We start from the raw sequence: 16,352 nt of genomic DNA on the forward strand, positions 1-16,352 counted from the left end.
CAATGGGGGAGCCCGGGAGCTGATCTAGGGTCGGTCAATGCACATCTTTTAAACATGTGTTTAAAAGACAAGAGGGCCTGGTCACTGATCTCAAAACTTACAGGTTTACAAGATAGACAGTAATGTGATCTAGATCTTATGAAGGACCCTGTGGTAAACCAGAAATTAAAACATTATCTGTGGCTCATGTGAAGTTTGAAATGACAACCAACCCGTTCTTTGTAAAACTAGCATTGGAGAGACAGGTATGCGAAACCCACTAAAGCAATGTAACACAGGTGGCAGCATACACACTGATATGGCAGCTCACCTTCAGTAAACAAAGTGGCAGCAGCACCTTCTCTCATCATGCCTGATTCACAAAGGGGGAAAGTCCTTTGGCAGCTAAACTCACTTATCTGCCACAAAAACAGGAGACTGTGTGCTTCATTTTAACACCAGCACCAATTATATCCAATGGCAGTTCCACATGCCATCTTCTTGTATATTAAAATAACACAATCAGGTAGAAATTCTGCAATTTTAAGACAAAAACACATATTGAGGGAAAGAAAGGTTTCCAGAAAAGCAAGGCTAAACTGGACTGGTTTAAGGCTATTAAGTTGATTTAAAGAAGGTTACAATCTGAAGATATCTGTGTTAAAATTGGAGAAAAGATTAAGACAAAATGGACAGAAGAGCCAGACATGGAGCGAGAGGGAGGGAAACAGGAAATAGAAAGAGGTGAGGGATGAGAATGGAGAAAATGGAGGAGAGAAGGCTGGATGCCTGTGTCACATTACATCCAGATGTTGGTCAGCATGATGCTGACCAGGGCCAGCAGCCATGCAGAGGACATCACTGTCAAAGGGACGAAAAAAATGGGAAATATTATAGAGGTTTTACTGTATGAGAGAAAACAATGGAAATAAGTAACAGCTTCCCTAAATTGTCTTTTAGTGTCTTTATTTATGGATAAATCTTTCAGACTTCCTTTGTTAATCTGTCCATATATTTTGATGAGAGTGACTCATCTCATCACTGCACTTTAGCAAAATTATAGATCATTATGGGATGAACAATGGATAAACAATGTAGCATCCCAGGAGGTCCAACATTGTTCATCCATTTTTTAAATTATTTGGTTTGTAATATCTCAGACGATCTTGGCTGGATTTTGATAAAACAAGAAAAGAAAACATCTCACCACTCTCAAACACTAGTCTGTGCTGTGCTGCAATACAGGCCTATGCTGAACATGAGACGTACGAGGCGTTGTTTCTAACATTGCGTGGCAAGAAACGTGACTCTGCGTGACTCTGGAGCGTCTACCCCAGTTCATGCAAGCGCAAATGTAAAATTTTAAGCCAATAGAAATACCTGAAATTGATGTCGGTGGTCAATTTTCTTAAAAAAGGACAAGTTTGTGAAGGGCAATACAGATTTTGATAACGAACTACAAACATTACACAATGTAGCTGTCAGCATTACATATCGTACCTTGATATCAATCAAAGAACATCCATTCCCTGCTATACAGTCAGTGTTTTTGTTTAATTTTGAAATGTGTAAGTGGATCAAATTGCTGTTGTCATGGACAATAACAGCAACAATGTGTGTTTTCAATTCAACTTAAGTTACTTTGTCTCATACCCCCACAGAAGTAAAAGATACATTTGAAACATTCAAAACAGCAATCACTTCGATTGACATTGGATTGTTAACAATGACGTATGGAACTTAGTATGTTTTTACCTGTGTTCGATGAGTTACACTCCATGTCGACCAGTGAGTCCATGTAGCCCTGGCCCAGCCACTCCTCGTAGCTCTTTCTGTCAGCAACGCCCACGAGGCGAACAGTGGAGTCTTTGAAGATGAGATCTGTGCCCTGGTAGGTCTGCGAGTCAAACATCCTGAAGCCAGGACCTGTGTCACTGCCGAAATATTCCTACAGGGAAACAGAGAAAAAAGACACCAAAACTGACCCAATGGATTTCCTATATTTCAGTTTCAGCCATTTCTGTAAAGTCCTATGAGGATAAACCGGAGAATTTTATTTTGAAGGGTACACATTAACACTTCCAATGTTATAGTTCCCAGTATGTTTTCATGTTGCATGTATATTTGTGAAAGTACATATAGTATGATCTGATGTAGAATACATACAAGGTAGGAAAGAAATGTTCTGTGTTCTAACAGGAAGCATATAACTTGTTTTACTTAACTATTAACTATATGTGTTGAATTTATGCTACTTTTACTTCCTCTTCCTCTTTCCTAGTTCCCTGACAAAACAAGGTTATGCTTACGCTGATGTCCAGTACAATAACGAAACACAACGCAGAGCTAAACCCACTTCTTGTTCTTAAAGTACAAAAATGTAAAAAAAAAACATTTGACATTTAATCACAAACAGTACATAATTTACCACATTTATGTTTGGTTGTTTGTATTTTGGATTAGATTGTCAGCTGACATTGCTCATTTATTCAGAGGCTTTCTGGCAGCCAACTATTTATTCCTCAAAGTGTGAAATCAGTTACTGTAGATGATTAACTACCGTAATTCAGTTTCCGGTCCCTACAATTTGGCGGCTTTCACCCTCTGACTCGCTTACTAACACCAACACTAACACTACAGACGTATAAACACTCTTACCTGTGCCCGGTCGAGGAGTCCATAGACAGCATGGATGTTGGTGTCGGGCCGTACCATTACAGCATGGGAGGGGACTCTAGCCAGGTGACAGTGTTTGTACTGTGTGACCTCGGCTTTACTATCGTGAGAACAGAGCAACTGGAAGTCTGTATCGAGGAGATCCGCTGCCCAAGATTCACCAGAGTTCCCTGAAAACACACACACACACACACACAAGAGAGGTGGTAAATGATGTCCCTTTAAACTGTAAGACCCTTAACAGGATAACCTTTTTATATTTTAGAGTTGTCTTACCATTTGTGTTTTGGAAGACAGTAGAATGCTTCACAAAGGCCACATCTCCTTCTCCCTTCGCCAGACACCTGAATGGACAGATAGACACATGGAGTGTGTGTGTGACAAAAGTTGAAGGCAATAAAGATGCTACCGTTAGTTGGAGAAGCTACTTCAGGTGCCTTATTTTCTTGAAGTAAAAGTCACATTCATTTTTGCATTGACAAAGTTAAATGACTAACAGTTAGAGCAATTTTTAGTTTGAATCGGTCTAAACCTTTCCTGGTGGAATAATAATAACAAAAGACACACAAAAAACACACTAGAAAATATCTGGTTCTGTGATAAAAAGTACAAGGCTGTGTACATACAAACTGCATTTCAGGAAGAAACATCCAATCATGATATGTGAAAGCTAAAACTAGTTTTTTAAAGAAAACTGACAATACAAGCTGCATCTCCAATCAATAAATTATGGATTCTGGGTAAATTCTGGATAAATGCATAAGCTATAGTGCCGTGTTTTTAGCCAAATTCAACGACAAAGTGTTTTGAATGTGCTACTGCTCTGATTTGTGCTTCTGACTGGCTTCTTCTCCATGGCCACTGCCACGGAGGCTCATGGGTACTGTAGCATTTAGAGCAAGTGGACAAAAATAAGACTTCTCAGAAACAAAGTTGAAAAAATGAAAACTGGTGGTCATGACATAAACCTATGGGATTGTCACTTTATCTGTGATAGTACAGTATTTCTATGTTAAGTAATATTGAGGATCATTAAAAAAAACATTTGAATTGGGAAGACAGAGCGGGGAAATCTTGCATTCCTGATGAGTTGCAGGGGTTTGGGATGTTACCTGAAGGCACCGTCGTATCCATCATACAGGTCTTTTCCTTTCTCACATTTGTTCTGTCCTGAGCTGTCGCCCACACACAGACCACACAGGTTGCTGGGGAAGCCGAGCTGGTTGGCACCTGGTACGCAGCTCTGCTTGAAGAACTCTCCCACCGCTGAGCATCATGGGAAACAGAAAATACAAGTCAAAGACTGAATGGAAAATTCAGGCATTTAAACCAAATAACTCTTATAACCCAAATGCAAGAAATACTTTTTTCTTTGTTTTATATAAGTTTTTTTTTCTTAAATATTTGTCACCACATTTCTACATTTTATCGATTGTCAGCATTTGACTATATATACCTATCAGTTATGACTACTCCAGCTGACACCTCTGCTCAGACCTTTGCACACACACAGACACACACACACACACACACATACACACAGTCGTGTCTGGCTATCTTTGTGGGGACCAGTCAATGACATAATGCATTCCCTAACCCCTTACTCTAACCTTAACCATTAAACTTAAATGCCTAACCTTATCCCTTACCCTAACCCTAACCTTAACCATCAAACCTAAATGCCTAACCTTAACCCTGACCCTAACCCTAACCATGACCTAACTCTAACCCTACTCCTAAAACCAAGTCTTAGTCCTCAAAAAGCCCTTTTAACGTTAAGGGGACCAGCATTTTGTCCCCACAAAGCTGTCAGGTCCCCATAACTATACTGTATTCAAAGTTTTTGGTCCCAACAAATGTAGCATAACCTGGCCCACACACACACACACACACACACACACACACACATACACACTGACCTTGGGGGATCTGACAGTGCTGAGGTGTGATCAGGCCTCTTTCCATCAGCGTTGCTATGGGAACGTTCCAGCCAGCGGTGCGACCGTATCCGGTGTGACAGGAGCGACGGCCACGCAGGTCGTCAAGGTTACGGATGTCAACGCTACTTTTTTTCACCACTGCAACTGCATAATACATGGAACCATCACGGTCCTCTAGAAAAAAAAATCAAGAACCTGTATCTGTATCTGTTGTCTTTAAAACAAGAATGTGTGACTTTGTTTGAGTGTGAGTATGTGTGTGTGTGTGTGTGTGTGTGTGTGTGTGTGTGTGTTTTACCTGTGTAGCTCTCGCCGGTAGCAGGGACCAAGCCGTACTCTTTTCCTGCTGTATAGATGTAACCTCCATCCAGATTGACGGCATCAGCCTCATTGTTCTATACAAAAAAATGAAAACAGAAGAACAGAGATTGTTGTATGTAAGATGCCAGAACGGCTAGACAAAAAGCCATCAGTTGGTCTTTTTACTTAGTTGTCACATATTTCTGTGATTTATACTTAAAAGGACTGATGGATATATCAGTATTTCTAATGTATCTATGATGAAGTCAATATTGGTTTAACCAATATCAATGTACCACACTGTACCCTACTGTATATTTTGGTATGTTGGCTGATAGGTAACAAGACATTTTACTACAAATTGGAGCAGGTGCCGTCTGTCTGCTGGCCTCCAAGGACACGTTGTCTTTCTCTCCTGCTTGCAAACCATGATCGAGTTGCAAGTCTTTTTTTGTCAAGTTGAGTCTAAAGTGTGTCATCTTACCCGGCTAAGCGCCAGGATAAAGTGACTATGGGGGCTGTTGAAATTAGTGAGGGGGCAATTTCTTTTTAATTAAAATAATACTCTGTATATCTGTGGGCCTTAGGGTTGTTATGAGGTAAACTGAGGGGACAAGAAAATACAAAGAAGGGGGCTTAGCCACCTTAAGACCTTACATGGCACCGGGCTCCCTCCAGACCAAGACACATGACTCAGGTCCACACCTCTGGTTTATTGTAGTTTAGAATCAGTATTGCTGTTTCATAGTTTGTCATCAAATTTGATCACCAAAAGTGATCGATATTAAAAAACGTTGTGTTGTTTGTTGCAAATACAAACTCTCACATAAATACCACTCATACCAGTTTGAGTCTTACAATTCCAGTCTACATCAGACTCTGGTGTTCAATGTTTAAATTAGAACAGAATGAATACCACTGTTATGCTTCAGCAAACATACAGTAACAAACATCTATTACCTTGATTTTCTTCATGCAGTCAGTCACAGAGTCCCCGTAGACACACTTGATGTCCGGAGTCAGACCTTTACTTTTGAAGGCCACGCCCATGTCAGCACACTTCTGCTGCTCACCGCTGGACAACACACACCATCGCAGGACACCTGGGGTATTAGTAGATAGATGGGTGGGTGGTGAAGGAAGAAATAAAGATGAATGGATGTGATAGGTAGCTTGCCTATGAAACTAGACAGTGTTAACGTTTGTATTTCACCTTCAGGTTTACAGTCCATGGCTTTCAAGGCATTAATGTAGAAGCGACCCAGCCACTTTTTGGGGTCTGATTCGGCCCCCAGAAACATGGAAGATGACTCTGAGAAGAGTACAGTTCCTCCTCCATACTCCGCAGATGAAAACATGTTGAAGCCTGACTTTTTCTGCAGACAGCAAGTTACACTCAGAAAAACAAATAGAATCTAACAGTAATGTGGTTACATGCTAGTCTGATTGCTCATTCTTAAGGTACTTTAGCAGCAGGTCTTTTGCGAGTGTTACCACAGTGAGCTGATTGGACGTACCAGGCCGTCCGTCAGCATGTTGAACACCACAGAGGGAGTAACATCATTGCCGACAACAATCCCACGAAACGGGACGCGGACCAGATGGCATGTTTTCCACTGAGAAACATGAGCTCTGCTGCCATCACGACACAACAGCTCATAGTCCGATGACAGCAGGGATTGGGCCCAGACTGGACCGTGACCTGGTGAGAAATAAATAGTTAGCCAACAGAGATGCCAACAAGCTAACGTCAAAGTGGGTCAATGTGTCACTGTTTACTGTAATAACTAATGAATGACTATCCAGTTAACTCAGACGTTACCGTCAGTGTTCTCCTCAACAGTTGTGTGTTTGATGAAGGCCACATCTCCTGCATTTTCAGCCACACACCTACAGAGAGAAACATACAAAAGAGAGGTTCAGAATTAAAGGTGCAAGCTACTTGCAGAATTTTACACCAGTTGCTTTGGAAGTGTTAGTGTTCCTCAGATCCTCAGGTCTTTTATAAAACATGCTTTGTTTTCTGTAAAAAATAATGTTAACACACTTTTCTATTGACCTGCTTGTGTTTCAGCTGTGCTAGCAGCATGGCTCTAGGGATAGTTTATGTCCATCGCCCGTTTTGGTCTGTCACTTTGTTCCAGGATAATAGGTTATGTCTCCACAACTATTGAATTGACTGACATTAAATTTTGCACAGACAGTCAAGGCTCCCAGACAATGAAGCCTAAAAACTTTGGTTGTTAGCATACTAATGTACTAATCTACGATGGCAATCATGGTTAAAATTGTTTAGTATTATTTGTGATACAATTCTTTGTGCAACAATTTCTTTCTTAAGCACCAGCGCTGTATTCTAAATCGGCCCTGAAACCTTTCATTCTCAAAACAGCTGTTTTTATTCATATGTAATTATGTATTATGTATGTAGAATCTGGGATACGTAATTTACTAGGCCAGTGGGAGACAGTACCAAAGTTTTTTCACATTCATTTTAGATGAAATAGCATTATTAATAAACTCTCATTATCGCTTAGATTTATACCTTTAATATTACATTTGTTATATAAGAGATCTAAATATTCATTAAGGAGTCATTATTCAAACCTGTACTAATACTGGTAATAGTAAAGGATAGAAAGGACTCTACAGGTCTCGGAGTGAACATATACATACACAGTTCGGCAGAACTGTAACTTCTGTGTGTTACCTGAAAGCTCCTTCATAGCTGAAGTATCTTTCTTTGTCGCTCATCTCACATTTGTGCTGTCCGTTGTCATCGCCTTTGCACAGCTGACACAGAGACGCAGGGTCACCAGCCTCGTGTGCTCCCGGGATACAGCTGGCATTGAAGAAATGTGCAACACCTGACCACACAAACACACATCTCTGCAGTTTTCTGTATGTCTGAATGTCTATTTATGTATGTATAGTGCTTGTTTCCTACCTTGTGGGATGTTGCAGCCCATCACAGACATGTAGCCCTGGTCTATGAGGTAACCTAAAGGCATATTCCAGCCAGCTGTTCGGCCTTTTCCGGTGTGGCAGCTCTTCTTTCCTGCCAGGTTGTTGATGTTGATGGCAGAATTCGCTTTCTTCACCACAGCAACTGCATAGTAGGAGGCACCAGTACCTGGGGCAACCACAGCACAGGTGTTAACACACCTACGCAGCCTATGACATTTTGACTTGGTGCTCTAATTTTCCAGGCAATGGAAAATAGGAGTTCCAAGTGCAGACTACAACTTTTGTTTGGAAGTATTATTGAAAGATTAAAGTATTAAAATCAAGGTAACAGATGTGATAACTCAATGCATCCTTGTCTGAATTAACTTACTCCAGGTTGTCCATGACAAACACCCAAAATAACGCAAAAATAAATGTGTTACTGAATTTGTTCAATGTTACCATCAGGTTTTGATTCACTGGCAGCCATCTGGAAGGAAGCGGTCTCCCCCAGTCTGTAGATGTCAGTGCCAAACATGGACAAGGCATCTGCTTCTTTTTTCTGAAAGGACACAGCAAAGAAAAAAATGAATAACGTCATGAATATCATTGTATTCTTATTCTTATTCAACGTTGTTGTCACTGCACATGTCACAAGTACGTAACGACGAAATGCAGTGACATTTTATAAAGAAACATTTGTTGTGGCCTTGTGAAGCTTTTGTTAAAATTAGCTCTGGAACAAAACAAACACACCTTCCCTCTTAAAATAAGAATATCAAAGATTAGACATGTGTTTGAGAGGAATACTTGGGGTTTTACTTTTTTGAACATATCTAGGGCTGGACTCAGTTAATCAAAAATCTATCAACGTCAACATTCTGAAGCTGTTATCAACATATCTTTTCCCATGACGTTAATTCCGATAATTTGTTCCGGTCGACAGGCCTACTTTCTCCTTAAAAACGTTCTACGGCACAAGTAGTCACGTTACTTCGCCCGGACCATGGAAGACACAATGGAGGATAACTTAAACACCGAGTGTGAGTCAACTGAGCAACTTGCGCCCAAAAAAGGGCTGCAGTGTCCGCCGTCTGGAGAAAGGATGATTTAGAACAACATTAGACCTAGACTAGACTTCTCTTTATTAATCCTTTTGGGATGACTACCGCAAGGAAATATAAAATTCCAACAGCATTTTTTACCAAGAAAAAAATAAAAAATAAAAATTAAAAAAGACAATTGAAAGACAACAAAATAACAGTAATAATAATAATAATAACATTAAGAACATTCGTCAAATAAAGACAAAAAAGACCATAAATTATTATCAAAGTCTCAGTGTTGAGTCCAGTGTTAAAGTGATAAAGTGACCAGGTATTAATGTAAGTCCAGTTGTGTATGCGTGTATTATTTATTATCGTTCAACATAGCAATTGATCGTGATTTTGATTTCAGGTCATATCATGCAGCCCTGCATATGTCTGGTATTTAGGCTACTTGTGGGGAAATAATTCACACATTAACGCTTGTGTTTCACTTATAGACTGTATGTAGGTTTTAATCCAAGTTCAGCTTCCGGTAAGTAGGACAATCCTGTTGTCAGATCAGAAATCTTCCAGTTTGTGGTTGTCATAAACAACCCTTTGTGCAGCCTGATAACTGTGTCACCTATTACCAAGTTAATTGCAACTTTCAATACGCCTTGTTATCTGATGCCTGATTGTATGATCTTCCACTCAAAGTATTTTTTCTGCTAATAAGTCTCAATTGATTAACGTAACTACATGAATAATATGTATACAATGTATATATATAATGCAAAAAGACTGTATGGGTCTGAAGTAACGAATGTAGTCACAAGGTAGTCAAACATTTTGACCTCAAGATATGCAATTAAAGTTCCTGTTGTCAAAATCCAACCTGTAATTTCTGAACGCAGCCCTCAGCTGATAATCCGTTGACGCAGCGGAGAGACGGCCGGATGGAGACAGCGGCGAAAGCCTGCGACATGGCTTGACATTTCCTCAGCTCTGGCTCTGAGATGGTACACCATGCGATGCTGCTCTGGCCAAACACTGAGAGAGAGGGACACACACACACACACACACACACACACACACACACACACACACACACACACACACACACACGCACACACACACACACACACTCTCACACACACACACACACACAGAAATTTTTTTATTCTATTATTAAACCCTTCCATGAGTCTAGTATCTAACAACTATGACAATATTCTGCCATTTCCACTGTACTCCCTGCATCAGTACAGTGCTTTACAACCAGGACCCCTCAAAGGGCCGTAATAACAATCTAAGGGATGACATAATGAAAATTAAGATGGAAACTTTGTTTTAAATAGGCTTTCTGGTGTTTCCCACATTTTACTTTTTTTTGTGTGAAGAATAAAAGAGCTTTACCTCTACCTTCTAAAAACTAGGGGATATCTTTAAGATGGCCTGTGCAAGCTGTGATGAATATATGAAAATAATTACACATGGCTATGCTTAAAATTGTCACAAAACAATGTGATTCCTTTTAGTCACAAAGATATATCATCTTTAATAATTCCCCAAAACATATTATAAAATATGCATAAAATATAATTTATATGTATATAACCCAAAATGTGAGATTTTGTGCAAAAAAAAAAAAGAATCTGCTCTTACCAGTTTGTAGCATTAGCAGCAGAACTCCCGCTGTCCTCCACATGGCCATGGCCTTTTCTCTTTTCCTCTTGCTGTTTGGTTAAACCTACTTTTTCTCTCCTCGACTTTATATGACAACTCTTGAGTCAAAGTGCAACTTCTATCTTTAAGAGATGGCTTAAAGTCCTCGAGTGTAGCTCAGATAGGCAGTACAAGCTGTATATTTAAGTGCTTTACAACTCTACAACATGTCATTCAGGAGTCACACGACTCTCAGCTTGAGTATTCAAAGCTCAGTGTAAAGTTAATGAAGCGTCCTCTCTGGTCTACCTGGTCCGACACGTCTCTGCCGCCGCTGCCTGGCTGCAGGCCAAAGTCCGGACAGAGAGGTCTTTTACAGTCAGAGAACCCCACCTCTGCTTTCTGTGTGGTGCTTTTCCACTGATGGGGAAAAGTGAGGCCGTTGGTCACTGACTCACTACTCTGAGAGGACTAACAGAGAGACAAAATTAGTCTGTTTGGTTGACAACTTTGACCTTGTCTCTGACTTTTAATAGGTTGTCCTGAACAGAACATAGAGATTAATCAAGTCAATGAATCACAGATACTGTGACTACTGTGAGCCTTTTTACCAGGAAAATGCAAGTCCCACTCACTCTGGTAGTGATGTCATTTACTTTAAATCGGTTATTGGCTTTCTAAACAAAATGCTAGTTGGTCTGCTATCAGCTGTAGATGTGATACAGTGCCCCTGTTTCTTTCTCTTATGTATTTATTGATCATTTTTCTATTGCTCTCTTTCTGATTGTTTTGGTGAGAATAAAAACAGCAGCTTTGGTGCTAACCTGTGTGTGTATATACATATCCTGTACAATCCAATTTATATATAAACGATTTGTATTCATTGTTGGCTACTGACTGCTGTTTGAGTACTTTTATTTTGGATTGTTTAGTTTATTTAAGTTAAATGATCTGTATACGCCCTCCAAAACTATTTATTTCATAATTGGTCTTTGCCAAAAGGTGTCCTATTTGAGAAACAAATAAATCTCATCAATAAAGAGGGAGGGTGTAGTTGTAGCAAGTAGCTGCTTCATATCAAATTACTTTCAGGAAAGTTATAATACAAAGTAAACATGGTCACTACAGACAGAACAGCTTTATTGAGTACACAGCTTCAATGGGTTCTGTCCCTTTCTGCAAACTATGAAGTACCTGCCAAATGGAAGCTGCAAGATATCAGGATACATTATGGTGCAATGTGGTGCAATATTTCTGGTGACATCTGGTCCAACAGAGGAAGGCTGCTAATCATAAAAATATGTAAATGCTCTGATTGTTCCTCCGTGTTCATACCCTGGTAGTTGGCCAACAATGAACTATAGGCCACCAGCGCATGGCCAATTGGAATAAAAAAAACTCAGTGTACAAGGAATGAAGGCAACAACATCAGCTAATATATCTGGTGTCAAAAATGAAATGAAATTATGGTCAGACAATGTCATTTTAAAACACGACCCCAGGTGGACCCCTCCAATGGTTAAAGCTGGGAAGAGTAATCACAATTCAACGCATTTTCATGAACGAAAAGAACAAAAAATTATGCACACTCAAATGTTTTATATCATATGGAAACTAGACCGCCGGCTGGTCGCGTGCCATCGGCTATAGAGCGGCAGTTGCTAGCTGTTTAAGCTTTTACAAAGCTTTGTGACGCCGGCTCCTGACCTCCATCACAGCTCGTCATGTCAGCGGCTGTTAGTAGATGTGTTTAGCCGCTACCGAGCTCTGCGACACAGACTACGGTGCTCTGCATGGTGCTATGGTCAGTGGTAGTTGGTGATTCAGTTACGCAAGAATAGGGGATTGTACGCCGGGTACAGAGCACCGCGAGTCATTTCAAGGTCACGCAGTTGCTAGTAGCCAAGGAGGACACAGAGGACTGAAAAACAAGATGGACTCTTCAGAAGAGATAATTAACTTAACTTGGGTCCGCGCGGGTAAAGTTACTGGACGCCGCAATCTTCTGATCACAGCCATAACTGAGAAATACAGAGAGAGTTGTGTGGAGCTGATAGTCTTGATTAGCTTTGTAGCAACTCATTTGGCAACGGCTTAAATGTAACGGCTGTTCATTAATTAAGTTTACAAGTTAAGTTTAGGCAAGACAAAGTGAGTGTTATGCGGTGACGAAAAGTTAAGTTTAGGCATTGAAACGGCTAGTTCCGGAAAAGGACTGTTATTTGGTTTATATTAAGATACTACCAAGGAACATGCATTTCCTCATTAAATTTGGCTGCATAAACTGTAGCTATTTAACTCAGGTTACGTTTTTGCTGCTCCAACACTCACACAGCAGCGTGACAGAGTGAGGATGACAAAGAGGTGAAAGACAGACTGATATGTCAGGACGCCGCTACTTTCCCATCTCAACCTTCACCCCTTGACATCAGCTGACCTGAGAGTCTGCTGTTGAATCTGACTGTCTGTCTAAAATCGTTTACTTATGAGCTGTGTCACAGTATACACTGCAAAGTGCATATGATCTTTTTTCTGCTTGTTTAGAGCAGATCTTGCTTCCTTACATGTTTATTAATGAAACTCTTTTTAATTGTCACATACAGCATGCTCGGTGTTTATCCAAAGCACCTATAAAGACATTTTTATAAAGTATTTACAGATTTACAACAGGTGTTTGTTCTCTTCACATCCTGTGGTTGATTTCTTGCCCAGTTTGAATTATCTATGACCTTCTTCCACTCTGTAGTTTACAGAAGGAAATAACCTCTGATTACTATATTATGGCTACTTGACGACACCAACAACCGGATGAACTCAACGAGGGTGATACTGTCAACTTTAGACCCGATGCATTTGAATGAGGTGAGACAGAAGCTGAAAGTGAGATCTGGGAAGATGATTATGGATTGACAGATTTGACCTTAAGGGATTTGTAGAATTGAGAAGATTTTCTCAAAACATCTAAAACATCTCAAACAGGCAGTAGTGTATTCCTCACAAAATATGCCCACTTAATCTTTGCCATTTATTTATCTCTCTGTATCCTTTTCCCTTCAGTGTATTACTTGTTTAATCTCTATGGCTGGGAACACATTTGTGCTCATTTTTGTAATTTCTGAATTATGTTTTAATCATTTCTCCAAGGTTTCCTAGATAAAACTATGTAAGTCGGTACTAGTTAGAAAGAAAATAGAGAAAGTATTCACTTGGTACACTTTGGATATAAATATATTGTATTTGCAAGTGTAACCCAGAGTCTTTAACTGGGCATGTCAATCTGTACATGCAAAAATATATTTCCCTGTCCACATATAATACAGTTTTCAATGACAAATGAATAATGAATGAATACTTACTTTGGTGTGAATGGTATATTTATTTCAACAACATTCCTATTTTCTTCATGATTAATACCAAATAGTAGAGTTTTTCTCCAGGAAACCCATTAACTGCAATTGATACGTTTGACTGCATTTGAAAAGTTGAAATTGATACGTCTTGTTCATGAAAAACTAAGTATTGAATGTGAATATTTTTTAAGTAGAAAACAAACAACACTATTTTACTCCACTAGCATTTAGTTAAGGAATTTAGTGAGACTCAGTACAGCACATGCCCAACATGAGGTCTTCGTTTTCACTTAACTGCTGTCAGGTGTGACTTCTTTCACATGAACTGAACAACCTGTTGACCCTGCAGCTGCACAGACACTAACTGATTAAATAGAGCAATTGTGAGTGAGAGTTATGTATGAGAGAGAGAGAGAGAGAGAGAGAGAGAGAGAGAGAGAGAGAGAGAGAGAGAGAGAGAGAGAGAGAGAGAGAGAGAGAGAGAGAGAGAGAGACTGGAAAGGAAAGACACTGTTTGTGTGGGTAAAACATAAGGATACAGACTTTTGAAAATATCAGCACAATATCAGCTCAGTGTTGACGAGGCAGTTTAAACAGATTATAGAATTAGTGGTGCTTTTAAGGTTGTGAAATGCTATTGACCTCTAGTGGCTGATGATTTTCAGAAAATGAATACCACTATCAAGCTTAGAAAACTGAAAGATCATTCTTAGAATCAAAACAAAATGATATGTTCATGTTTTTACCATGGTTGTAGTTCCGCTGTGCCCCGCTGCAGGTTCCGGCTCCAGGAATGGAGATGTTGCCTAATTGGTCTACCATTTTGGTCCAGAAAAACATTTCAAAATACCAGATGGATTTCCAAGAAATCTAGCACAAACATTCATGTTGGTAACTTTGGTGATGCTCGGAATTTTCCTCTATGCCACCCTCAGGTCAACATTTGTTTGTCCAATACTTTGGTTTATGACCAACATCCGGCAGCCTGAGTTGTACTTTGTGTTAAGTGCTAATTAATTAGCAAATGTAAGGTAATACTCTCAGACAGTGAACATCCCAGAGTCACTAGCGCCGCTCTAGACTCTAATGAGAAAATGAAGTGGCCTTTTCTTAAATCATTAGAGTCAGCAGATGCTTCACCTTCCCAGCCAAGAAGCTGGGTGTCCCTGCTCAACCACATGAGACATTAATAGAGACCACTACAAACCTGCAGTAGACGTTAAAGTGAAAAAAAAATCTATTAACAGTTATAATATATCATATTCACATTCATACACATTCCACAACACAAAACAGAATAAGCATCTCTCGTCATTGGTCGAGGGACTTCAGTAAATCTTAATAAAGACTTTTATTTTTTTTGTACCAAAATAGGCAGTTAGAGCAGGGATAAATATTATAATATGTTAGATATAGATCCATCTCTGTAATAGACTCTTTGCATCGGTGCTTTACTCTAACAGACTGTGACATGGTCCCCTGGCTTAAACACACAAACAGAGTCCCACAGAGAATCCAGTTCTGTCAACTGACAACACCACTGGTTTACTGGAGTGATATAAGATTATTGATGGAAATAATTCATTTCACTAGATATTCTGTAAAGAAATATTAAAGCTTTTAACACACACATGTGGTCCAAACTATCTATTGTTTGGGTCAAAGAGGTACTTTGTTGACAGAACTGTATTTCTGTACGGCTCTGGTCTCCACTCAGCTTGGAGGAGTTGCCCTGGGGGGGGGGGGGCGGTTTGAGAGTGGCGATGGGAAGTGGGTTGCTGGTCCATACACGGGCTGTGTTACCAAAAGCATCTCGGTATTTCAAATGTTATGCTTAACCGCTGAGGTTAATGTCATGTTTCAAGTGAGTCCAATTTGTGACTTCACTTTCTTTTAGCCACCGACTCCTGAGGGAAATACCTGACTCTCTAGCTGCTCCATGTTTCTCTGTGTTCACCAGCTAGATGTCAACCGTCTGTCTGCTGTGTGGTGCTGAGCAGGTAGTATACATTGAGTTTTTAAAACCATTTCACTAAAAACAGCTGCCTGCCGCAGCCAAAATGAGTGCTGTAAGAGTGAACCAAAGCAGTAAAGTGGCAGCTGGACTTTATCACTGTGAAGCCGATCCGCAGATTCAGTTGATAATTCTCTTTGTCACAATGTTTTCACATTGTCATTTAATACATAGTTATAAAAATATTGATTATAATGGCTTTAGGAGAAAATCCAAATCGTAACTTGTTTCCCTGTTACCTAGCTGAGGGTTGCGCCCTCAAAGGTATTTTTGTTATGTCACAGATGTCTACTAGATCTGCCTGGAAAAAAAAAGCTCGAGGCTAAACCAACATTTACATGGTTTATTTACGCAGATTGTGACACTGATCCTGCCACCAACTGTCAATCAAGATGTGAATTATGTGGACTAAGGATCCACTTGTTAAAAGATTGCTTCTAGCACTTTTTAGGTT

General features: G+C 39.8%; 1 protein-coding gene across 1 annotated transcript; it reads right to left on the minus strand.

Annotated features, from left to right (window-relative positions):
- meltf (melanotransferrin) lies at positions 1 to 10,903 on the minus strand. The gene is made up of 16 exons (XM_034881560.1): positions 10,535 to 10,903; positions 9,765 to 9,919; positions 8,304 to 8,403; positions 7,843 to 8,028; positions 7,606 to 7,762; positions 6,718 to 6,785; positions 6,413 to 6,597; positions 6,109 to 6,271; positions 5,856 to 5,998; positions 4,894 to 4,990; positions 4,575 to 4,769; positions 3,768 to 3,921; positions 2,932 to 2,999; positions 2,638 to 2,825; positions 1,735 to 1,927; positions 1 to 840 (listed from the first exon to the last, which is right to left on the minus strand). The coding sequence occupies exons 1-16, from the start codon at positions 10,581 to 10,583 to the stop codon at positions 779 to 781; spliced, it is 2,163 nt and encodes a 720-aa protein (XP_034737451.1). The 5' UTR covers positions 10,584 to 10,903; the 3' UTR covers positions 1 to 778.
- Positions 10,904 to 16,352: the final 5,449 nt, after the last annotated feature.

This window comes from Etheostoma cragini, chromosome 9 (genome assembly GCF_013103735.1).
Source record: "Etheostoma cragini isolate CJK2018 chromosome 9, CSU_Ecrag_1.0, whole genome shotgun sequence".
Taxonomy (NCBI): domain Eukaryota; kingdom Metazoa; phylum Chordata; class Actinopteri; order Perciformes; family Percidae; genus Etheostoma; species Etheostoma cragini.